The following is a 25,103-nucleotide window of genomic DNA, read 5'->3' as shown; positions in this document are numbered from 1 at the left end:
AATCTAAACCGCTGTTTTTTACCGGAAGAGCGAAATCCAAACATGCCGCGCTCGCAAGTGTTCCCTTTAACATTAAATCTCTCTGTACATAAGCAAAGCAGGGTAGGAAGCAATTCACTACAGATATCTTTCGTATATAGACCAACTGAGAGCTTATTTCATCGTGACGTAACATGAATGAACAGCTGACGTCATGAATTGCATAGCGAAGGCGGGAGGCGCTTTTTTTTTTGAGGGGCGAAGCTCCTTAGGGCGTGGGCTGTGCGTTCCCTGTATGTAGCCACCTCTCGTTTAGTTCTTGCAGTGTTCACTAGGTGGCAGTACCATCTCCTGTAAGTACGCAGATGATATAGTGCTAATGGCCAACAACAAGGAAGATTTGCAGAGATTGATGGACATGTGCGGTAATGAGGGAGATAGGTTAGATTTTAGATTCAGTAAGTAAAAATCAGCAGTCATGATTTTCAATGACAACGAAGGTAGTGAGCTTAGAATACAGGAGGTCACGCTAGAGATAACAGATAAATACAAATATCTGGGCGTATGGATAAGCAATGGGACCGAGTATCTGAGGGAACACGAAATATATGTGACGACTAAAGGTAACAGGAATGCAGCAGTCATGAAAAATAGGGCACTGTGGAATTACAATAGGTATGATGTTGTGAGAGTAATATGGAAAGTGGTCATGGTTCTTGGGCTGACGTTCGGCAATGTGGTCTTGTGCATGAGATCAGAAGTTCAAGCAAGATTAGAAATTAAGCAACGTGGAATAGGTAGGCTTGCTTTAGGAGCTCACGGGAATACACCAAATCAGGAAGTACAAGGTGATATGGGATGGACATCATTTGAGGGCAGGGAAGCTAGCAGCAAGATAAAATTTGAGAAGCGATTGAGAGAAATGGGGGAAGAGCGTTGGGCTAGGAAGGTTTTCAGCTACTTGTACATGAATAATGTCGATACGAAATGGAGGAAGCGAACTAGGAAGTTGAGTGGTAAATACTTAGAAAACAGCAGGTGGCCAAACCAAAAAGCACTATCGGTTAAGAAGAAAGTGAAGGAAACGGAGACTGACATGTGGAGAATGGGCATGATTAAGAAGTCCTCACTGGAGATCTATCGAACTTTTAAGCAGGAAATTGCCAAGGAAAGGATCTATGATAATACTAGGGGTAGTTCTCTACTGTTTGAGGCCAGGACGGGAGTACTGCGAACCAAGACATATCGGGCCAAATACGAAGGGGTAGACACAGTATGCAGTGCGTGTGGAGAGGAAGAAGAAACTGCTGAACACTTGATAATGTTCTGTAAAGGGCTTCACCCTATAGTTCAGGATGATGGCGCAGAGTTTTTCAAAGCACTGGGGTTTAGGGACCGGGAGGGCAAAATAAACTTTAAGCGGGTAGACTTAACTATAGAAGGAGGTTATCTGATTGGTGGCTAAAGTCAAGGCACGAGTGAAAATTAAACTCTTCACTGCAAAGTACGAATCCTCAACCTGACTTTTTAAGGACAAAAAAAGTAAATATAGTTTTTGGTTCATTAGGTATTACGGCTTGGTGGCGCTAGCCACCGCCCGATCTAAAGGGTACAGCCATATCCATCCATCCATCCATCCATCCATCCATCCATCCATCCGTCCGTCCGTCCGTCCGTCCGTCCGTCCGTCCGTCCGTCCGTCCATCCATCCATCCATCCATCCATCCATCCATCCATCCATCCATCCATCCATCCATCCATCCATCCATCCATCCATCCATCCATCCATCCATCCATCCATCCATCCATCCATCCATCCATCCATCCATCCATCCATCCATCCATCCATCCATCCATCCATCCATCCATCCATCCATCCATCCATCCATCCATCCATCCATCCATCCATCCATCCATCCATCCATCCATCCATCCATCCATCCATCCATCCATCCATCCATCCATCCATCCATCCATCCATCCATCCATCCATCCATCCATCCATCCATCCATCCATCCATCCATCCATCCATCCATCCATCCATCCATCCATCCATCCATCCATCCATCCATCCATCCATCCATCCATCCATCCATCCATCCATCCATCCATCCATCCATCCATCCATCCATCCATCCATCCATCCATCCATCCATCCATCCATCCATCCATCCATCCATCCATCCATCCATCCATCCATCCATCCATCCATCCATCCATCCATCCATCCATCCATCCATCCATCCATCCATCCATCCATCCATCCATCCATCCATCCATCCAGTAGCCACTTCTCGTTTAGTTCTTGCCGTGTTCACTAGATTGCGGTACTTGCGACTAATGATGAAAAGATGCAAGATGTTATAAAATAGGAATGATGTCACATATGGCGCGTGTCATTGGTGAAAGGCAATCGTTCGATTTAGTGCGGTGACGTACGCTAGGGGGAGCGTTGTAATAAAATCGAGTGGGCAACATGTACGGAGAATTCATGGTTTACCATGTTTACCTCCGGAGCTTCGCCCACTCATCATCATTGACTTCGTGGATATGGCGGCACTTTTTTTTTTGTACTTACTGAGGTCGCTCAGGGGCCCATTACTTTGAAGCCAATTCATTTGCCTATTTACAGCCATCGCCGCAGAGCACGTTTACGTCACCGAGCAAACGCTAAGCGGCGATAGTGGAGAACTTACCAGTGTCGCCGTCGTCGACGTCAGCTGGAAAAGAAGGTCGGAAAAAGACGCTTGCATTATAGTGTTATCGTCTCGAACAAGAAACGCGCAGAAAATCTGATCAGACACGATTCCAGAGCAACATCACTGTTTTGAAGCGATAAGACGGAATTGAGATTTAGCCGACTCATTATATCGGGCGCATTTCTAAACTACGATCCAATTGAAGATATCGCGCTATTGCGTTCTTATAAAGGACACCATTGTTAGCGCCAACATTGCATAAATATTGTACATATTACAGTGTACCAAACGTTTTCGCTATGTTGACGAGGCTTTAATGCGTTTATGAGCCGTACAATGCCACAGCGGTGTGTACTCTGCAACTGTTATTCGCTTTGTATGTCTTTGTACATAATTCAATAATACGTTTTCTTTGCAGAACCCACAGTGCAAATATAAGATATTGAAAGTTTTGTTTTTCTTTCCATGGGGTGGGGACATAAGGAAGCAATTGAATACAGCCTATGGCCCATCCACTGCACAAACATGGACGTAAATGAAACCTGCACATGCGTGAAAAATTTCAGTTGCGGCATTCCTGGTAGTGGACCTCGCTGCCCTCAGTGGTGGCAGCAACAACTATAGTTGCCGCGTTACCTCGGTTTCGCGAGTTCGCATTTCGGATTCTTTGGCCCTCCCCTGGAGAGTCACCACCACTTCGCTACTAGTTCACTTTGGGCCTGTAGGTATGCGAATGATTTTGCAATTAAACGAAAAATTTCCGTATCTGCGTTCGGACATGTGGAATTGCGATGGATATGAGCAATGCTCGTTAGCGAACTGTGGCGTTTTTCAGATTTAGGCTGCGCTTCTTTTGTGAGTAGATAATTGTGCGTGAGGCATGTGCGCCTTGTTCGAAACTTCTAATATTGCCTTGATGGGGCGCTTGTAGTAGTAGTAGTAGTAGTAGTAGTTTTCGTACAACTGATATGGTTTTCCCAAGGTGCGATTCGTTATAGTATCGGGCTTGTTATACTGCCTCTGCTGTTTAATGAGAACCTACAGACAGTTCACATTTAACATTTCTCAACAATGTGTCTAACAAATCAAACCGAGCCCTTAAACTTACACCTATTCTCTTAACTCTGCCATTTGTCACTCAGACTTGAAGCCCGTCCCTGCAACCTTACATTGAACACAAGTTGCACGTGACTTCGACACACTAATAGATTAGAACAGGGCATCCGACTTACTCGCGTGGCCGCTGGAGAGGAGCAGGAGAAGGATAATCATGATGATGAACAGGATCAGGATACAGCAGGCGATGAAAGGGATGGCTTCATCGGGGTAGTCATCACTCTCTTCATTTTCTCTGGAAGTGAAACAAGGAATGAGCGATTCACCAGAGTGAGTAAGGTTGAAACCAGGCCTCCCGCAGTACCACTATAGTCCAACGCTCAACGAAATTTGTTTTGGTTGTGCCATCCCTCCTGGTTGAGCTTCCAGTGCGCCAGTCGGGACGATATAATCAGAGTGGAAGAAACTACAGCCTGCGACAAATCTCCGAGTACATTCGTACTTGACGTCTTCAATAACTGTTTGCGGGTGTCTATCAGCGAAGCAATAAAGTCCTTTAAATGGGTGCACCATTTTATGGAGGAGAGATTACTGTACCGTAGAGATTCCCCATATATGCAGACTGCTCTGAGCAAATGTGACGCTCAGCAAGGGCTGACAAGACATTTTATTAAGGTATTAAAGTCAGCTTTTCTACGACACACCTAGCAACATCGACACTAGCTTGACTTCAGGCTACGGTACTAATTAAGGCGACTTCGCGCAGCAGTCTGGCTAGTTGTGATGACGCCGAGTACGAAAACTTTTAAAATGGCCGCACGTGGGCCAGCAAATCATTCAAAATGTCTGATTTTGCGTCGCCAATGGAGCCACGGGGCGGAAAACTGCCCACATTCTTGCGCAAGTCCGTGACGAGATGTTTGCGCTGTGTTGTGACGTCAGGGTGCTGTAGGAGTCGGAATTATATGCTTTAAAGGCACACTGCATTTATATTTAGGGTGCGCTCACGGTTAGCAGTACATTTGCTAAGCTACTGAAGGCTCTGCCTTTTATTTGACGTAGAAAAATGAGCACTGACGACTTTTCGTGTCAGTAGACCCTTTAATGAAGCCATTTGATCGTTACTTAGAAAAATGCCACCAGGCCCCTTTAAAACATTAGCGATGCTCGGCCATGTGTGTGCGAGCATGAGAAAATAAACTAGTTTATTCAAGTAAATCCGGATATATAACACTGCTAGTTTCACTGAAGACTACCACAACTAACGTTGTAGGCTGTCTACGCGGGCGAACTTACGATGACGAGCTGACAATTGGGCTACTCGCATCCGTGATATCCGTGGAGCTCTCCAAAAGGCTCTCCTCTGTGCCTGCAATGCGACGCAGAAGAAAAAGAAACGAAAAATTGGGGGACCCTTAAGTTTCGCCTTTAAGAGTAGAACGCGATAGCTACGTGCTGTCTCTGGTGCACATACTTCAGCCACATTGTGCATACTAATTATTGTATGATGTTACTCGAGAAGCTTAAATTGCGTATTTACAACAATGTAATCGTTATAAGGCATATCAGCATACAAGGCATAAGCATGCGGCATTCCCAAGTGCAAAGCAGGCTTTCGCATTCAATTGTCATGGAGGGCAAGGTGCTCTCTATATATTTTTACGTCTTACAGTATGGAGGAATCCTTTTCCGGTGTGCGGTCCCATCCAGTTGATCAGCATAATTTCACAGATTTCCTAGAGGTCTTTCAGCGTACACTGGTGGACAGCGCGGTGTACTGCGATATCGTTCAAGGCGCCTCACCTTCCCCCATGATGGCGTCGTCGTCGTGCCGACTTATTCGCGAGCATAATTTCACAGATTTCCTTGAGGTCTTTCAGCGTACACTGGTGGACAGCGCGGTGTACTGCGATATCGTTCAAGGCGCCTCACCTTCCCCCATGATGGCGTCGTCGTCGTGCCGACTTGTTCGCGAGCATAATTTCACAGATTTCTTACAGGTCTCTCAGCGTACACTGGTGGACAGCGCGGTGTACTGCGATATCGTTCAAGGCGCCTCACCTTCCCCAATGATGGCGTCGTCGTCGTGCCGACTTGTTCGCGAGCATATTTTCACAGATTTCCTAGAGGTCTCTCAGCGTACACTGGTGGACAGCGCGGTGTACTGCAAAATCGTTCAAGGTGGCTCACCTTCATCCATGATGGCGTCGTCGTCGTGCCGACTTGTTCGCAATCCTGGCCGGCCGTGAAGCGTACACCAGGGCTAAACGCGTCTTCTTCTGTGGAGCCGTGACCACGCGCTATCACGCGCGTCTCGCGCCGCATTACTCTTGATGATTATGATTGTTTTCCCACGCTGATCCGTTTAATTGTTTTATTTTTAAACCATTCATAACTGCCTGTTAGCTCAAATAAGCTTTTCGTTCATATGGAAAAACAATTGGGCATCCCTCTTCTTTTTCTTCCTTTTCCCCGCAATCCTACTGCCGCGAATCATGGCCGATCCCCCATGGTGGGTTGAGCCATTCCTGTTGGGTCCAAACAACAAACCAGCTGATCCGTTTTGTCGTAATTATGTAACACACACCACTATTGTTATCTTCAGTGTATGAATAACAGAGGTTCGTCGATATTGTCTATGGGTTTAATTATTTGTGCCAAACAGGGGTGACAACGAGACCTGTTTCAGCCAATTAGATGTCTTCCAAACCACACATCTGTGTTGAATAATTTATATCTACCCAGGAACGTCGATAACCGACATTGTTAATTTCAATGCGGGAGCGTTAAGAAAATCCGACATCGGTAGCGTTGACCCGAAGAATGCAAAGAATATTTATGCCATGGTGCCAGCAGGAATCCAACACAAGCATTCTGCGTGACAATCAAGTATTCTACCGCAAAGCCACGCCAAGGCTCGGAACTCCTTTGGGAAATGATCCTGTGCTGTAGGTGAAACGTCAATTGCGCTTGCAGTCGAGCCCATGCATTTTATAAACATATGTACTCCAATACTACTGGCGACCCGTTGGGTTAGCGTCAATTGTACTAGAGGCACCGTCCACTGAGGTTGGTCTAGGGCCACTATCCTCACAAGAACAAGCGCTTCATTTCAGCTTAGCACTTTTCGTGGATGTAATAACCATATTGCTCTTGGCAGCATTACGTAACTGTAAACAACTGGTCACATGAAATATATGCGTCTGTTCATGTCTGCTCGTATAACATTCGCACATATGCTTGGCGTAATTTCGTGGCGTCCCGCTCAAAGAAAAAAAAAATGCCCCACAGTGACCTTCCCTCCACAGGCATCGCGTGAAATGGTTGCTTGCGGTAGAAGTATATGTAGATCCTAAACTTCCGGCTCACATCTACCCAGGGAGATTGGCCAAGAATCGGGTAGCTTAGCAAAAAATATTTGAATCCTAGAAAAGAGAATAGTTTCTTGTTTTGTACACGTGGGACCTGGCGAGTTTTCTTTTTCGTTGTTGTTATTTAAGCTCCCTCTGCTTCTTGTATCCGTTTTTCTTGCATTTCAATTTCTTCGCGACAACTTCTTTCTATTTCTCCCTTCTATTTCCCTTCTTTCCTATTATTTTTCCATCTATCGGCTTCTCTCTCTTTGTTTATCGTTATGGTCTTACGCATTGTTGTATTCAGAACAGAGAGAGACAATCCACACGAGCTTGAAACTCTTACTTTATTTATACCCCCCCCCCCCCCCCACACACACTCATCCTGATCTTTCATAAACAACATTTTCCTGTTGGAAAAAAAAACACTTTCGCTTGCGTAGCGCATAGTTTCTGAGCTTCAATGGAGCTTTCTTTTCCTTCCGTCAGCTCTTTCCTGGTGGTTGACAATCGATTTTGTCTTGCATGGCTGTGAACTTGAATCGCTGTTGGGTTGTGCTGTACCTTGCCGCGACATACGTGGACCATCAGCATAATGTTAAAATCACTGGATATTCAGTACTTCTAAAAACCTTGTTTGATAAGGGTAGAGTCTAATTCAGAATACCAAGTCGATTCCTTGTCAACCTCTCTGAAGCTTCTGTATGTATCGCTTCAAATTTGGAAGCGTTCTAAAGTCGACCATCCTTCAAAACAAATGAGGCTGCCCTTCGTTGATCAATGATATTCAGTTCCGCAAAAAAAGTGATGATATATTCCTGCGTAGTCGACGATGGCAAAGCGTCTCGTCGGGGTATGGCCATAGCCTGTGTAAAGCTTGAAAGAAGCTTGTTTTAGGGGCTTGCTCGGCAAGCTACTTATGTTCGCGTCTTGTCCGGCGGCCGGCGTGTACGCCAGTGTTGCTGGTGTACAGTTCTACGGTCGCCACTGAAGGTGGTGCGGGAGTATTGCGAACCAAGGCATATCGGGCCAAATACGAAGGGGTAGACACAGTATGCAGTGCGTGTGGAGAAGAAGAAAAAACTGCCGAACACTTAATGTTCTGTAAAGGGCTTCACCCTATAGTTCAGGATGATGGCGCAGGGTTTTTCAAAGGACTGGGTTTTAGGGACAGGGAGGGCAAAATAGACTTTAAGCGGGTAGAAATAACTGAAAGGAGGTTATCTGATTGGTGCCTAAAGTCAAGGCACGAGTGAAAATTAAACCCTTCGAAGCAAGGTACGAGTCCTCAACCTCACTATTTAAAGGAAAAAAAAAGAGATAAATCTACTTTTTGGTTCACTAAGTATTACGGCTTGGTGGCGTTAGCGACCGCCCGATCTAAAGGATACAGCCATATCAATCCATCCATCCATCCATCCTTGGCATGATTAAGTCCGCACTAGAGATCTATCGAACTTTTAAGCAGGAAATTGCCAAGGAAAGGATCTATGATAATACTTGGGGTAGTTCTCTATACTGTTTGAGGCAAGGACGGGAGTACTGCGAACGAAGACATATCGGGCCAAATACGAAGGGGTAGACACAGTATGCAGTGCGTGTGGAGAGGAAGAAGAAACTGCCGAACACTTGATAATGTTCTGTAAAGGGCTTCACCCTACAGTTCAGGATGATGGCGCAGAGTTTTTCAAAGCAATGGGGTTTAGGGACAGGGAGGGCAAAATAGACTTTAAGCGGGTAGAATTAACTAGAAGTAGGTTATCTGATTGGTGGCTAAAGTCAAAGCACGAGTGAAAATTAAACACTTCGAAGCAAAGTACGTGTCCTCAACCTCACTATTTAAAGAAAAAAAAAGATAAATCTAGTTTTTGGTTCACTAAGTATTACGGCTTGGTGGCGTTAGCCACCGCCCGATCTAAAGGGTACAGCCATATCCATCCATCCATCCATCCATCCATCCATCCATCCATCCATCCATCCATCCATCCATCCATCCATCCATCCATCCATCCATCCATCCATCCATCCATCCATCCATCCATCCATCCATCCATCCATCCATCCATCCATCCATCCATCCATCCATCCATCCATCCATCCATCCATCCATCCATCCATCCATCCATCCATCCATCCATCCATCCATCCATCCATCCATCCATCCATCCATCCATCCATCCATCCATCCATCCATCCATCCATCCATCCATCCATCCATCCATCCATCCATCCATCCATCCATCCATCCATCCATCCATCCATCCATCCATCCATCCATCCATCCATCCATCCATCCATCCATCCATCCATCCATCCATCCATCCATCCATCCATCCATCCATCCATCCATCCATCCATCCATCCATCCATCCATCCATCCATCCATCCATCCATCCATCCATCCATCCATCCATCCATCCATCCATCCATCCATCCATCCATCCATCCATCCATCCATCCATCCATCCATCCATCCATCCATCCATCCATCCATCCATCCATCCATCCATCCATCCATCCATCCATCCATCCATCCATCCATCCATCCATCCATCCATCCATCCATCCATCCATCCATCCATCCATCCATCCATCCATCCATCCATCCATCCATCCATCCATCCATCCATCCATCCATCCATCCATCCATCCATCCATCCATCCATCCATCCATCCATCCATCCATCCATCCATCCATCCATCCATCCATCCATCCATCCATCCATCCATCCATCCATCCATCCATCCATCCATCCATCCATCCATCCATCCATCCATCCATCCATCCATCCATCCATCCATCCATCCATCCATCCATCCATCCATCCATCCATCCATCCATCCATCCATCCATCCATCCATCCATCCATCCATCCATCCATCCATCCATCCATCCATCCATCCATCCATCCATCCATCCATCCATCCATCCATCCATCCATCCATCCATCCATCCATCCATCCATCCATCCATCCATCCATCCATCCATCCATCCATCCATCCATCCATCCATCCATCCATTAGGGTGCGCCCATCGAGGAACCCTACAGGGTATTAGGGGCCTACAAGTGCGCACCGGCGCGCACATGAAGACTTTCTACAAGGCGTCCGTTTACGATGGCCCGCGCACTCGCCTCTTCGCGCCTTCATCCACTTTGTTCTCGTCACTTCGTAGGCACGGCAGCACGTCACAAGTTCCTACGATGAACGTTACGCGCAGGTGCAGATATTCCCCACCAAACCCCCACACCTGCCTGCTCTGAACCCCGTCGAAGAACGCCCGATAGCTTCACGTCTGCCATTGATGAGCGTTGCGTATTTGACTCACAGCAACGACCAATATATGGCATAAAGAAACATGGTGTTAACGTGCCGATCGACACGGTCAACACAGTGCAGTGCCGGCCGCGGAACATGCCCAACAACGCTGCCTTCGACGTATATTGTGCATATCATGCGCCGGGTCGTTAACAAACCTTCACACGGACATGGTCTCGCCAAGAAACGCCTGGTGCATTTCCAAGCAAGCTCCTCTAATATCGTTAGCTTTGTGGATATGGTGACGATTCTTCTTTGACCCGATGTTTGATCGTTTGACCAAACAGCGCCGTTTGGTCACCCGAGCTAGATTTTTCGTGGAATGAAGAATCTGGTCATCCTACAATGCTTAATCGGGTTGGTGGCAGTCGTCCGTGCAGCAGAACGGTGAGTGCATTAACCAATGTTGCATAGGGTGTGCATCAATAGACGCCCGAATAGATTGCCAAGGCGACACACGCATCTTCATCAAGTGAATCGTTACAATTGGGCTAAGTTCACTATATCGTATGGGTGAGCAACCACACGCTAACTGAGTTGATGATTGATTGATTTGTGGGGTTTAACGTCCCAAAACCACTATATGATTATGAGAGACGCCGTAGTGGAGGGCTCCGGAAATTTTGACCACCTGGGGTTCTTTAACGTGCACCAAAATCTGAGCACACGGGCCTACGACATTTCCGCCTCCATCAGAAATCACGCTGAGTGTTGCCCCATATAATGTAAATTGAGTGACACAAAATGTATGCGCAAATGTAAATTTATTGCGCCTTTTAGTCATATTAAGCATTTTAAGGAGGATTAGGAAAACTTGGAAAGTCGGGTTTGGAAAATGAGGGCCGACACAAATACTGGTCAGCATGCTCTATAGCACATCGTCAAATGAGGCTAAACCCTTCGTTACTTAAGAACACTTAACTTATTACTACAGTAATTCAGAACTGCTCAACGAGCATGCAGTGAAGCACGACTTCGTAAACATATATTATTTTTTACAAGTGCCATCTCCATCCACATATAAAAATAATTTGATGAGCGGCACAAAAACTGATTCACTCTTTCTGCATTCTCCGGCTTCCACCCACGAAACCATCCCCAGAAACATTTTTTCATCGAACTTAAATCTTTGCAACCATGTCTTGTTAACATAGCCATAATCTACGAAGTAGTCGGTGGGCGTTTCATCAACTCTGAAGGCTTTCACGAAGAGACACAGGCTGAGTGTTTTGCGCATTCGATTCTGTCTAGGCCCTGACCACTGGAATGTCCTTCAAACTTATGTACTAACACGTCAAAGTCGCAACATTTATCATAGAACGAGACAATTACCTTCATAGGACACATGCGGGTGGTTTTAGATGCCTGCGAGCCAGACGGTGCTCATGTGACATGTCACATTCTTTTTCTTTTTATTACGGTACACACCCTCATTAATACCCGGTGGGACCTATCTCCAACCAAGGTAACAGATCGGGAGGGTCCCACGCAATCTATAGAAAACCCGTAAAAAACCTTCTAGCCGCTAGGGAGCATATGGTAACATCAAACATTTAAGACGCGCAAAATAGTTATTGTAACATTGAATCACCAATCAGTGCAATGAAATCAGCGCAAATGAAAGTGTTCACTGAAAATGTCCGAATTCTCAACCCGTCCAGGTCTGTCCACCACATCCGCGGCAACATGATCGGCCTCTGCGGCACCGCAACGCGCATCAGAACGCACAAATAACAAATCAGCTAAACAACAGTTATGACTAAAATCGCAAGCTAACAACAGTTGTCAATAGTACGAACGAAATAAAGTAATACGAAAAGCTATGAATAATAGTTAGGCGGGAAGGCCGGGCCGTATCGTTGCACCATGGCGCCGGAGATGGCGTGCAGCATCTCGTACTTCTGGAAGGAGATGGTGCGACCGTCGTGCCTGAAGCTGCCCCCCCACATGTCGTCACCGAGGTCATCAAACACGACGCATCGGTCGCCAGGGTAGGCGTCGAGCAGAGCATTTATCTGCGAGAATGCGAGATATTAATAATAATAATAAAGTAGCTTCCTTGGCTTAACGTCGCGAATACCGGTCGAACATCGTAACTGGTGGCATCATACTGCCACTTCATTGCTTTACTTTGGTCAGGACATCTGGCGGACCGCAGGTGAATGGCTGGGCAAGCCAGAGCTCTGTCGTATACGTATACCCGCTAGGCTTCTGGTGATAAACAAATGAGTATTCAAGACCGGTGGAGGAGAGCTGCATTTTACCCCATCTCTCTTGCGGACGGACCGCTCCCGAAATTAACTGCGTCTTTGTCTTTGGTGAACTGGGGCTGAGAAGTCGAGGTTGCCCAATTTCTTTGGGCCATGCGTATACTATGAAGTGTAGTTACGTTTTTACGGGATTGAATAGGACCTTAAAAATCTCGGCTGTTAAAAAAGTTAGGCCACTCAGTTATTGGATCTGAAGTGGGGCGAACATGTTGTGGCTGTCATAACCATGAAGTTTGCCTACGTCATTTTCTAGATGAACCAAGGCGCTACGATCGCTGAGTCTCAATAGGAATGACAGGTATTACATTCCTGGTCTTCGCGCTTGGGACTTATAACGCACTTAGGGCTTTGTTTATTGTTATGCTTCAGCTTTTTGTTTCAGAATAAAGAAAATGTCTCATAAAATTCATGAGCCGATTTGCATTGGCGAGCCTGAAAGGGTCAAGGCGGTGAAGTGAGAATGTTTTTGCTGAACTTCATAATCTCCCAACTTGTGGCACATCGACTGCAGGCCACACGGAACAGTAAGTAGTACGAAGCTTAAGCTGATCTATTAACCATCGATCATGCCATTTCTGGCTAAAGTGCCATGCGTTGCAGCTCCAATATAACCACTAGCACCAGATGTTCTTCAAGTGCTCCGTGTATGCTCTAAGGTGCCCTGCTATGATCACGAAACTGTGGTCATAGCAGTGGACAGCTAACAATGAGCAACGTTCGGCTAGAACTAGCGGATACTAAATAGATCACTTGTTGCTTGACTGCCCGAAACACGACACACACCGACGACGGCTCTAACAGTAACTCCATACGCTGGATACCCAGCGAACGTTTACATCAGATCAAATAGTACGCGCATGCCAGTCAAGAATAAATCACAAAGCGATGAAGGTGCTGCAACGTTTTTTTCCGAGGACACAAATATTCGTAACCACTACTGAGCGGACCGTGTTAAACGTGAGCGTTTGTCCTGCCCAAATGAGAATTTTCGAACTCACCTATACAGGGATGTATATATGCATATATGCTATTTTGTTTAATTCTTCATTTGTAATTTCAAGTGTAAAGGGGCAGCCGTCGCAAAGTAACAGTGACAACAGCTCCTTCGTTAATTTTTTATGTCAACAATAAAAACAAAACAAAATTTAGTCTACATTCGCAGGCGTTGTCCAAATACCATATAACCGACTACTTGTAGCTTAATGCGGATAGCTTTCTTTATTCAATAAATCGCGCACTCGGTTAAATGGGGACAAGCAAGCGATAAAGGCTACGCCGCTGGTTTTGCACCGGACAGATTACACGTGGCAGCCGGACTTTTTCATCTTATGAAAATATTTTGAAGAATGTTTTTCGGCCCAACACCGGTTCTATTTCGGTGCCCTATAGTTTGTATTTCAGTACCGCGCGGTATGTTTTCATCTCAAAATGCTCCGAAGTCAACTAATGCTGCATGTGCCACTGCCTCGTCACTGAGACAACGTAAGTCGTCTGTAATCAGGAGAGGCGAGCAGCGTTGGCTTGACGCCAACCACGGCCCCGTCGAATAAAACGCATGACGGATTTTAAAAATAAAAAAAGAAGAAGTGTTTTTCAAGCAAACACTACCTTTAAAAAGCTAGAATGATGCAAGCGGCTTGGCAGCGAGCTGAAACAACGTGAAGGCGCTCTGGAACGTCTGAACACAAGACGTTCGACGTCTAACGACGCAGCCATCCAGTTTTGTCTGATCATGGTTGCCGCTCTCGCGTCCCGACTTTGTTTCGCCGACGGGTATACTATACGTGAAAATAAGACCCAAAGGACTCTTTTTTTCCTCAGTGTACTTTGCCAAGCATTCGTACAAGTGCAACATAACCGTAAGCATGTGCTTATAAGCCCCAAAGAACTCTTTTTTTTCCTCAGTGTACTTTGCCAAGCATTCGTACAAGTGTGACATGATCGTAAGCATGTGCATGGGGAAAGGGGGGCTAGAGGGGGACGGGGCAAAGCAAGCCCTCCCCTACATTGACATTTTAGGGAGGGGGCGCGAGGGGGTGCAAAGTCAGCTCCACACATTGACATGATAGGTAGGAGGGGCGTTACAAAAAACCATCGCCCCCTTTCTCCACCCGAAGGGGAAACCTTGCGCACGCTTATGATACTACACGTGCGGCGTAGCAGTGACGATTGCTCAAGCAGTGCTCACCTTGTAAGCGATCGTATTGGCGTCGTCATAGGCGAAAAACCCTTTCAGATTTCCCCCGATGCGCAGACTCCAGAAGTGCGTGTAAGTGGTGTCGTTGAATTCGTACTTGAAGGCGTCCGACTGCAGCGGGTATTCCTTCGTGCGGTTGTCGATGGAGGTGAACTGCTAATGCGGCACAGCAGGCGTCACGCGACGTGCAGAATAAAAGAAACGACACACGACACGTCAGGCTAAGACGAAAACGCAACAATGGCGGATACAAGTACGTAGGCACCAGTAAAAAGGGGTACTAACTCGTGTACATGAAATTTAAGGCACTGACAATACACTTAAGCTGCATGGAAGCCGTCGAAAAAGCATCGGCTGCGGCGGCTTCAAGTCGCATTTGCGCCCATAGCCTCCGTGCAAGCGTAACTCAAGAAAGCGCCTCGAAGCGCAGCTTTGCAAGAATTCTCTGCTGCTCGCACAGTGGAGCAATCACGGTACGACCGCTTTTCCAACGCCAATGCCTTTCTTGATTTTCGCGCTTGGCCACCAGGGGTAAGGGCGACGGTCCGTTCACGCTATCAACGCAATCATCCAAGCACGAGTGCTGGACGATAAGAATAGCTTATCACAAGGCGTAAGGTATCGTTCTCCTATTGAAACGATCCGTATGCGATGTCCAATAATTCCGTATGTATGGAAAATATGGAAAATGTAGGGAATATGTATGGAATGTATGGAAAATGTACGGAAATATGTATGGAATATATGGAAAATATAAAGTAAACATATGCATTCATACGGAAACATACGGAATCATTGGACATTGCATACGGATCGTTTCAATAGGGGTTCCACGACATCACCCCTGAAGCGACCGTCATACCGTTCACTGCTGTCGTCTGTATACCAAGCTACCGCCGAGTTTTCTGCCGCGTTAGCCAAAGAGCGTAGCGTTTATTGAACGCTCAACGACACCGTCGCATCCGTTGTCGTTTTCACCAAAAATTTGATGTGGCCGCGTTCGCCTGAGGATGCGTGAAGTGTCGCGCTGTACTGCCGCGGGTGCCACAGTCTTTACGGGGAGGTTTCAGTCCCGCCATGTTGGACTGTTAACCTTTGTGATTGGCGTCTTTAACAACCAAACGAACAGTGTTACGACAGGCGCGTACACATAAAAAGCGGTTCAGTTCGTGCATACGATGTTTCGTGACGTTATTAATTCACATCTCAATGTGAATTAGTAAGGCAGAAGCAAGACGAAGATGCCAAAAAAGCACGTCGCGTTAAAAAGGGGAAGGGGAAAATTATTGTATTCTGCCAGACAATAGACGGACCATAGATTAAGCGAGGGACGCTGGTCGGGCGCTACGGTGGTGCGTAAGCTTTCCACGTAGTCCGTAAACTTTTGTGGTCGACTGCACGTTTTAACTGTAGCGCCCGCGTGCATAAATTATGGGCGCGCGTTATTGAAGTCATCGACAAACTCACCCTGTAACGAGAGTACCGTATGACGCTGTCGTCCTTGTCCTCCATCTCCACCCTGAAGTCGATATTGCGGTTCAAGTTCCTGGCATAGTTTATCGAGGTGGAGATCGAAAAGCAGATCCTGTCTTGATTCAGGAGCCGCTTGTAGTGCGGGAATTCTCCCAACATATCCAACTGTGAGAACAGGCGAGGTACAGCGAAAAAAAAATCAGATTTAGCGAGATCCCGCTAGCGATTGACACGGACCCCCCACCTAATTAGCGTAGAGCATCAGTTCAAGGAATGCAGGCTGTCCGTACTACAAGTTCAGAAAAAAGTCCAAAACAACATTGCCGGACCCAACGTTCCCACAAGAAAGCGCCCTACTTCGTCTCGGCAGCAACTATTGTTGCAGTTGTTGACCAAACTTAAACTACCGAAACGATAGAGCCCGGGACACTCCTCATTCAACGACTCTTCGGAACTGCGAGACTCCATCTTTCTTTGGTGTTCTCTGTCGATATGCCCAGCTCAAGGCATTTTGCAAAAGAAGGTTACTCGATCCCCCGTGTATTCACCTATACTACAACACAAAGGCGAAAGCCGTCACTCAATCCTCTGCTCCGAAATCAATCAACCTTCGATCAAGCGACGATCTCGTATGATGACGTCATATTGTGACGCCATCTCTTGACGTCACAAGTTGTAATCTTTCACATCACGATGATATCGTCAGAGGATTCGACGTCATCGCTCGGAAAAGAACACGCGAATTTTTCGATGGATCTAGACCTTATACGAGAGCTTTGCAGGACTTCGTCGTTTCGCAGTCTCGCGCTGGTCTAAATGAAGGGAGCGCCGACATTACACCTTGAAAATAATATGTCCGGTGTGAAGTCCTTAACATTACGGAAAGCACCACATTGCCACTGGGCGGTACCAAAAAAGGCACCCAAACAAAATACATTCCGCGACGGCAACATTAGGTACCTGTACCTTTGGCGACGGCAGCTTTAGGGATTTGTACCAACTTACCGTGACACTATAGACACTGACGTCTTCTGCCCACTGAAGCATTTACCGGTACATAAAAATATACTGCTTTATAAGCAAGCGAGGGTCTTAACGCGATAAGCTTAAGGAAATGTTACTGAAGAAATATGCGGCAGAAATGCGAAGAGAAACACTGAAATGCACGAAATCCCATTGCGGTGCGTGGTCATGACGTGGCATAAATCTTGATCATGATTTTCTCTTCCAACAAAGAACCTTTGAAAGCGATATTAACCACGATAGATTTGTCAAAGGTTAGTCTATTACTTCAGACTGTTTTGATGTGCGCTACTTCAGTGTCCTTCTGAAGAAATTCACTCAACTCGATGTAGCTGGGCTTCGTACCCTAATGGCGTAACTTTCACATGGTGTCGTTGGCGAGCCGACCCAAAACGACCACAGTCACACAAAAAACCTGGACAGAGACACTGACCATGCCTCGAATGCCCGGCAATATTCCGCGTATCGGGTTGGGTGGCGACGCCCACAGGAACCGGGGGCTGGCTCCCACAGACTGCACCGTGTTGGGTTCGTCGGTCGTGTTGCTCGTGCTGAGGCCCACGATGTCGGCAACGCTGCAGGTGGGGACCGAATTAACGCGTGAGTGGGAAAGTCGTATGCATTGACGAAGGCTATACGATATACCTCTAACTCTGCATCAGTTCGAAAAATTATGCACAACCAATGGGTGTGGATTCAGGTGAGAGCATTTCATACTCGATAGGTTTGTCAAAGGATAATCTATTACTTTAGACTGTTTTGATGTGCAGCTACTTTAGTGTCCTTCTGAAGAAATTTACTCAACTCGATGTAGCTTGCCTTCGCACCCTAATGGTTATCCAAAAGGACTTGATTTTGGGCTAGTTGGTGCATACTTGGTGCAGAAGACTGAGGCGCAAAAAACATAACGCGAAGCAGGAAGAGCAGGAGAGAAGACAGAACAGCGCCACCGTGTTGGCGCTCTTCTGTCTTCTTTCCTGCTCTTCCTGCTTCACGTTATGTTTTTTGCGCCTCAGACTTCTGCACCAACTAATGGTTATGTTATGTGGCTATTAGAAGAGGCATAAAGAGAGTCCAAGGCATAACGAGGCATGGACAGATTACCCGAGGAAGTTCCTGATGTGCCTCTCCGAGATCACAGCGTCCCCTCCCGGCCATACGGCGGCAGTGTGTAAATAGGTCCACCCTGAACGTATGATTGGCTTATTCGAACCTTTGAAGATGCTCTCCTGGAAAGATGAAACAAAAGACACACCAGTCGCAACCTGGAGACAAGGTAGAAACTGCAATGAGCTCGATGGCCAACCATCGCAAGTCAAAATAAACAGAACAGTTAAGCGACATTCGCCGGTGCTGTTAGTATCCCCTCACTAACTATCCTCTCAGTGCACCTCACAATGCTAATGCAATAACGTTTTAGTTGTTTTTAATATCAATGCATTGAAATCAATTATTATGCCAAAACATGAGGAATGCTCGCGAATTCTATAACGCATCCAACGCTCAGGTTATAGTTCTAAGGAATATACTAAACGCGTCACTAGCGGCGATCCCGGCTATTGTTTACGCTCGTGAAAACAGCACAGACAGTGGGCGAACATAAGTCATGCGTATTACATGTCGCTTGTGTGCGTGCGCGCGTGTGTGTGTGTGAAGAAGAGAGAGAAGGAAGGAGAGAGAAACTGCTTTCAAACGGATTACATGTTTCAAAATTTTAGGTCCTGTTTTGCTACAAAATCAGACATTTAGTTGTTTTTCATAGCGCAAAGGCTCATTAATTTCGAACAGATTAATCCGCACGATTCACCATGATGATTCAGAATGATGAACAAGTTTTGATGTCCGTCCTAAATACAACCTACTAAAATGGCAACTTTTAATTTCGCGCATTTATTATGTTTAATAATGACCGTATAAAACTCCTAAGGCATTCTATCCAAAACCTTTCATCGCTCCGGGGTCTTGCAGCCACTGTTGCCTTACCCATCCGTTCCCAAAAGTATTCTTTATTTATACTCGGAGTCTTCGGTTTGCCACAACCGCTTCGTAGCAATTTGTTGGTCCAACCACTGCGGTCTTCTTTATTAGTGGAAGTTGTGTGCAATGGTGTTTACCCCATTTCTGTGGCACACACGTCCGTCTAAGATGATCATAACTTTTTGGTACGAGGCGAAAAAGGAACAATTGGCTAAAGTCCTGATAAAATGACATGTTTTTTTTTTTTGGAATCAACCAATACACCTACAAAGATTACAAGTGGGTGGGAATGCAAAGAGATTTAGAAAAAAAGCTGGTGACATGCCTTAAGCGTACTATATATATACTTATCGTTTCTTTGATTATACGAAGTTGCCCACAGACTGCATACTTACGTTGTACTGTTCCTCGACCTTGTACGCTCCTCTCATGTCCTTGATGATGGTGTTGATTACTGCAAATCCACTGAAGCGGGACGAGTTGATCGGGCCGAACATCTGCCGGTGAGTCAGTTCGTACAGCGAATCGTGGACTATGTGCGTCTCCCACAGACTTACCCTACGAAGGAACGACAAAAGGAAAACAAAAATACATTCCTTAGAGTTACTTGTGTGTGCTTCTTCTAGTATAAAGGCAGACATACAAAACATCGAAGCGTTGTTGTGGTGCATCGGATATGAGCAATTATTGCTTTTTAATTGACAATCGCACAGCTATGAACGCTAAACCTTGGGCAATATTGGTGGGCGCTGCGGATGGGGTTGGCCGTTTGAGGCATCGTTATGGCGGACAAACAGACAAATGTACAGACAGACAGACAGACAGACAGACAGACAGACAGACAGACAGACAGACAGACAGACAGACACAGACAGACAGACAGACAGACAGACAGACAGACAGACAGACAGACAGACAGACAGACAGACAGACAGACAGACAGACAGACAGACAGACCAAATTTTTCTATCGAAGGTCCCCAAGAAAGACTATCGTCTTTAAAAGAGGGATCAGGAGCCCTCGTCCTATTGGGAAGAATATTTGGAAGCGATTACCAGAGTTTGCGGGCTTTTTTTTCTTTCCTTTTTACTTTCTTTCTTTCGCATTGCAGAATGCTCCCCTTCCGCACTGCTTCCTCACTCCGTGTCGCGAAGAGGACCGCGATGCACGTGCTTAGCAATGCGACACCTCAGTTGCTGCAGGCAGCAAAGACTTCTCATGCGCTCATACCCAGGCAACAATGGAACACCGCAACGCGAAACGGGAAGTGAGTTTGATAACAGATCAGACTGCCGCATTTGAAAACGACTGATCGCCTACAAAATTTACGATCGAGGAACCATCAATTATCGAGGTAAAGTTTCCAGAGCATGCCTCCGTGGCGCAAGGATAAGAAACAAAAACAAAAAAAAAACGTGTCCGTGACGCAGTTTGTGTAGCGTGTCCGGCCTGTGTTGTTACGGACCGATAGGTCGTGGGTTCGACTTCTAGTGACAGAACTTTCTTTAGGGACGAAGTTCCGTACGCCGTGGGCTGTGCGTCCCGTGTTTGTAGTATGTAGTAGTACCCAGCTCTCGTTTAGTCTTTAGAATGTCCGCTAGATGGCGGTACTAGTACATGATGAACATATGATGAGAAGATGCGAGATGGTGGTACTTGGAGTGTTCGCTAGATGAACGGACGGACGGACAGACAGGCGGGTGAAAGCACGGACGAACTGATGGACGCTTCGCTCTGCTTACAATCATTCGCTCGGTGGATATGCTGCAATTCTTTTTTTGTTTTCTGGCCATGTCCATTTATGGACGTGATTTCCGTGACGAAAGCACGTCACTGGAGTATTGGTGGATCCCGGCGTAAAAGGCCGGCTCATACAAGTACGCACCCGTTCGGCGTTCTGGGACCACTTTTGTTTGCGCTCAGTTTTCTTTTGTTACTGCAGTGACATCTACACCGCCATCGACAGTTCCGAAGCACCATGTGAAAGAGAACTGACGTTTCATCAAACAGGTAATCTCATCAACTCGCCTATAAAAAATAGCTCAGCTTGCCATAGTTAGAGCTGGGTGGCACCTAGCTCGTCCTACCTAGGCTAGACTTTTACCTTCTCAGCTATCTCCTTTGACACACTACTATTCTGTACAAGGCTATGCTATACTTTACAAAGCTATGCTATACAGGCTATAATACATTGGGCATTTGCTGCACTAAACAAGGCTATGCTTGCTCTTTTTCTTTTTGCCTCGGTCTATTTGTCTTCTATGTCTAGTGTTACTTATTTCTACCTGTCTATTCCCTTCTACCCATTTTCCTTTTTCTCTATATCGTTATTTTTATGTAGTACTTACGACGCTCGTCTCCGGGTTATGGTTACCGTGGTTCGAGTTTCGCCTCGCCAAAAAACAATTTTCAGCCGATAATCTCTCTATTTCTTTCTATTCATTTCTCTCACTATGTACTCGCTCCCTCTCGCATGATATATAGTTACCAAATTCCACACCAGACAAATTTGCGCAGCTGTTCTGCAGGCAGTGTTGGTACCATATGATTATGAGACACGCCATAGTGGAGGGCTCCGGAAATTTTGACCACCTAGTTTTCTTCAGCGTGCACCCAAATCTGAGCACACGGTCCTACAACATTTCCGCCTCCATCGGAAATGCAGCCACCACAGCCGGGATTCGATCCCGCGACCTGCGGGTACGCAGAGCGTACCTTAGCTACTATACTACCGCGGCGGGGTGGAGGCAGTGTTCCCGGTAGCTGAAGAGGACAAAGATGAATGATGGAATGAAGAAAGTGCGGGCCAGCTCATAATGATAATTTTTTACGCTCCGGCACGCGCAAGACCTCGAGCGTAACATCTGTGCCGTGAAACGCTTCTCCATTGCCATTCGCGAAAAACTCACAGCAGTCGTATGAAGGTGGCGCCCCACATGCCGAGGTACCAGTCGGCGTGCGCGTAACGGAGGCGCTGCACGAAGTTGACCACATTGTCCGCCATGCTGAGATTGTACCAGTACGTCGGGTCGTCGTAGTACAAAGTGTGAGTCCTCCCTGAAAGATGCAGACAGACGCTTATAAAGACACGATACAATGTGCACTGTGGTAATTATACGTGAGGATATTTCTGCTCACGTGTCAACGTTTTCCTGGTGAAAACGAGAGGCTCGTGGTTGACGTTGATGGCGTAGTAGAATGCCCGGATGTAGACGTAGTCGGTGCACTGATCCGTCTTGTTCCAGATGTCACGCGTGATGTACTCGAATACGCAGATCAGCGTGAAGTTGCCTGCGAGAAGCACCGGATGCAGTTGTGGAGAACCGAGGCCAGTTCCACGCGGCATTTCATGGGACAGTGCATCGATCCGTTGTGCGCTATTTATTGCCTCCGAGAATGGTGGGTACGCGATCTCGGACGCAACGTGATCAAACGCGATCGTGCGAGAACTTGGACATACGAGCAGTGAACGTTAGATTCCTCACTTCGAACTGTGCCAAGAGAGCCCTCGAAGACCATAGATACGGCAGGGCTTTTCAGATGGATGGCATTGCTAGGGCTTTCGAGGACAGTCTGGTATGGCTAATGGTCGACAGCGTGATGGCCAAATCGTGCCCTCCCAAGCGATTACGAGGATTTAAAGGGACATTCCGATCCGGACTCACTTTGAACTTAGTTTAGCAGCAAGACCTAACGTTCTTCAAAAGCTTTTTAAAGTGAGTTCTACGTACGTCCCAGGCATGCGTGTATCCAGGGCCTCAAAACGTCACCATTACAGTATTTAAAAACAGAATGCCGGGTTTTATAAATATGTGTTAGCAATAGCAGCAATCTTCATTTGATTACAACACATCGCGCTTTATTTAGATGAAGTCCTTGAGGCAACGTGTACCCGTTGCCAGCTTCATGAGAATCGGAAAGAGACTTCAATCTTCATCGGCGATTCATAGGTCAACAACGTATATTTACTGAACGTCAGTTTGCATCGAAACGCAACATCTTTCATAAATGGATGCCGAGATGTTTTCGTTTCCCTCGACTATTCTATTTTCAGCCTTATATGGAGTGGAACGTTAAGTTCGCGAGTGGAGTATTTTATACTAGCCATACTTGGAGCGCCTTGTTTGGTGTGCGAGCGATGTTTCCGCTTGCGCTCCGCCACAATTTGCTTGACAGCGAATTCCATAGCATGCCGCTAGGGCCGCGCCACCATATAGTTTTGCACGCGTCCCTATACCACAGTGAAGCCAGCTTCTAGGAATTCTGCGGGGAATTTCATGAGCGTGTACTTACGAACTGGTTTCCCCGGTCGAGACGCTGAAAAACAAAGTGAAAGAAAGTATGAGCGGCGATTTAACGGAAAATGCGAAATAAGTGCGTCAGCGTTATGTAGTACCTCTTTAGCTACGTTGCACTTTAGACACTCCCTTTACGCCACTTCAAATATCGGGCCTGCTTTCACATCACTTCCCATTTTCATCACTTGACTTCAGGGTCGCATCTCCACCCTTGTAACAATGGCAGTCCACCGCTTAGTACAATGTGATTATTGCGAAGAATTTGAGGCCCAATATCGCCCAGCCAGATAACGATTGCTGCTGGGAAAAGAAAAAAAAAAAACTGCCCGTTGCGTGCGAATGCTGAGGACTGTTGTTTAGTGCCGTACGTATTGTGCCAATGAGTGAACGCGAGACCACGGAGCTCCCGATATTGTCACGTGGTTGTGACTGTGAAGACACCTAAGATCAGCCCATAATTCTGAACAATTTTATCGGGTGAACTCGTGCACAATGAATGAAGCGACACTTCTTGTAAATTCCTGCTCGGGGCAAGCACCATCGTTGATCGTTGAAAATTTGAGTATTGGGGGAAGGAGCTGTCTTTCCCGTACTACATCAGTGATGAAACCTGCCCGAATTATCTCCGGTGCTCGCGTAAGCTACAGACTTCACTTGACTAGTCGCGTCCTGCTCGTAATCTTGACAGAGCAATTCGTGACAATCGCGAAGCTTCCCAGACATACGGCGCGGCGTGCGCTCAGCAACGGAGTGTGCAGCTGTTACGGCTGAAACCTGACCACATTAAAACAAACAAACAAAGAACAAGAAAACATGAGCACGTGACAATGTTTTAACGGTAAAGGTAAGTTTAAAAAGTCCTCGCGATACCTGCCGAGATTAATCTTTCACCCATATTTGAGCTCTGTAGAGCAAGAAAAGCTGGCATTTTACACAAATGCATACGATACTTGCGGGGCAACATCAACTCCGAGGTTTACACGCAGCTAAATGGTAAATTAGCATGACTTTTCTATCAAAGCACGATCCTGTCAATACAAATCACAAGCACGGATAACAGAGGAGAAGGTGCTGTTTGCTGTCACACTTACTGTAGGGCTGGTACGGCGTTGACATCGGCACAGATGGAGTGGACGGTGATGTAGTCGTCGTACTTAAAGTCGGTGTCGAAACCGGAGAAGTCCCAGGAGCCGTAGCAGTCGAGGTGCTTAGTGTGGAACGAGGAGTCGACCTGGGAATAGCAAGAGACGGAGTAGATGGTCTCATGGTACTGGCACCTGTGGCTCGTTCACACTGGCCACTTCCACAGGTCGCGCGGTCATTTGCGACAGACGCTCAAAAAGCAGCGGATGTTCGCCTACCTGCGTCCGACATATAATCATCGCCAGAAAGAATTCCCGCCCGGTCGCTAAAGACTCACATTGTCTTCGCCCCGTAAGTTAAGCTTACGTCATCTTA

The 25,103-nt window shown here is 46.5% G+C and overlaps 1 protein-coding gene across 1 annotated transcript; it reads right to left on the bottom strand.

Annotated features, from left to right (window-relative positions):
- Positions 1-12,227: 12,227 nt before the first annotated feature.
- Positions 12,228-24,870, bottom strand: LOC142767174 (uncharacterized). The gene is made up of 10 exons (XM_075868392.1): positions 24,737-24,870; positions 23,641-23,664; positions 22,486-22,638; positions 22,257-22,404; positions 19,743-19,905; positions 18,475-18,599; positions 17,804-17,945; positions 16,342-16,512; positions 14,866-15,027; positions 12,228-12,422 (listed from the first exon to the last, which is right to left on the bottom strand). Exons 1-10 carry the CDS (start codon positions 24,759-24,761, stop codon positions 12,228-12,230), a joined length of 1,308 nt encoding a protein of 435 aa, XP_075724507.1. The 5' UTR covers positions 24,762-24,870.
- Between the last annotated feature and the right edge of the window lie 233 nt (positions 24,871-25,103).

Source organism: Rhipicephalus microplus, chromosome 7 (genome assembly GCF_043290135.1).
Source record: "Rhipicephalus microplus isolate Deutch F79 chromosome 7, USDA_Rmic, whole genome shotgun sequence".
NCBI classification, from domain to species: domain Eukaryota; kingdom Metazoa; phylum Arthropoda; class Arachnida; order Ixodida; family Ixodidae; genus Rhipicephalus; species Rhipicephalus microplus.
The sequence above is the reverse complement of the archived record's forward strand: the minus strand, read 5'-3'. Positions and strand labels throughout refer to the sequence as shown.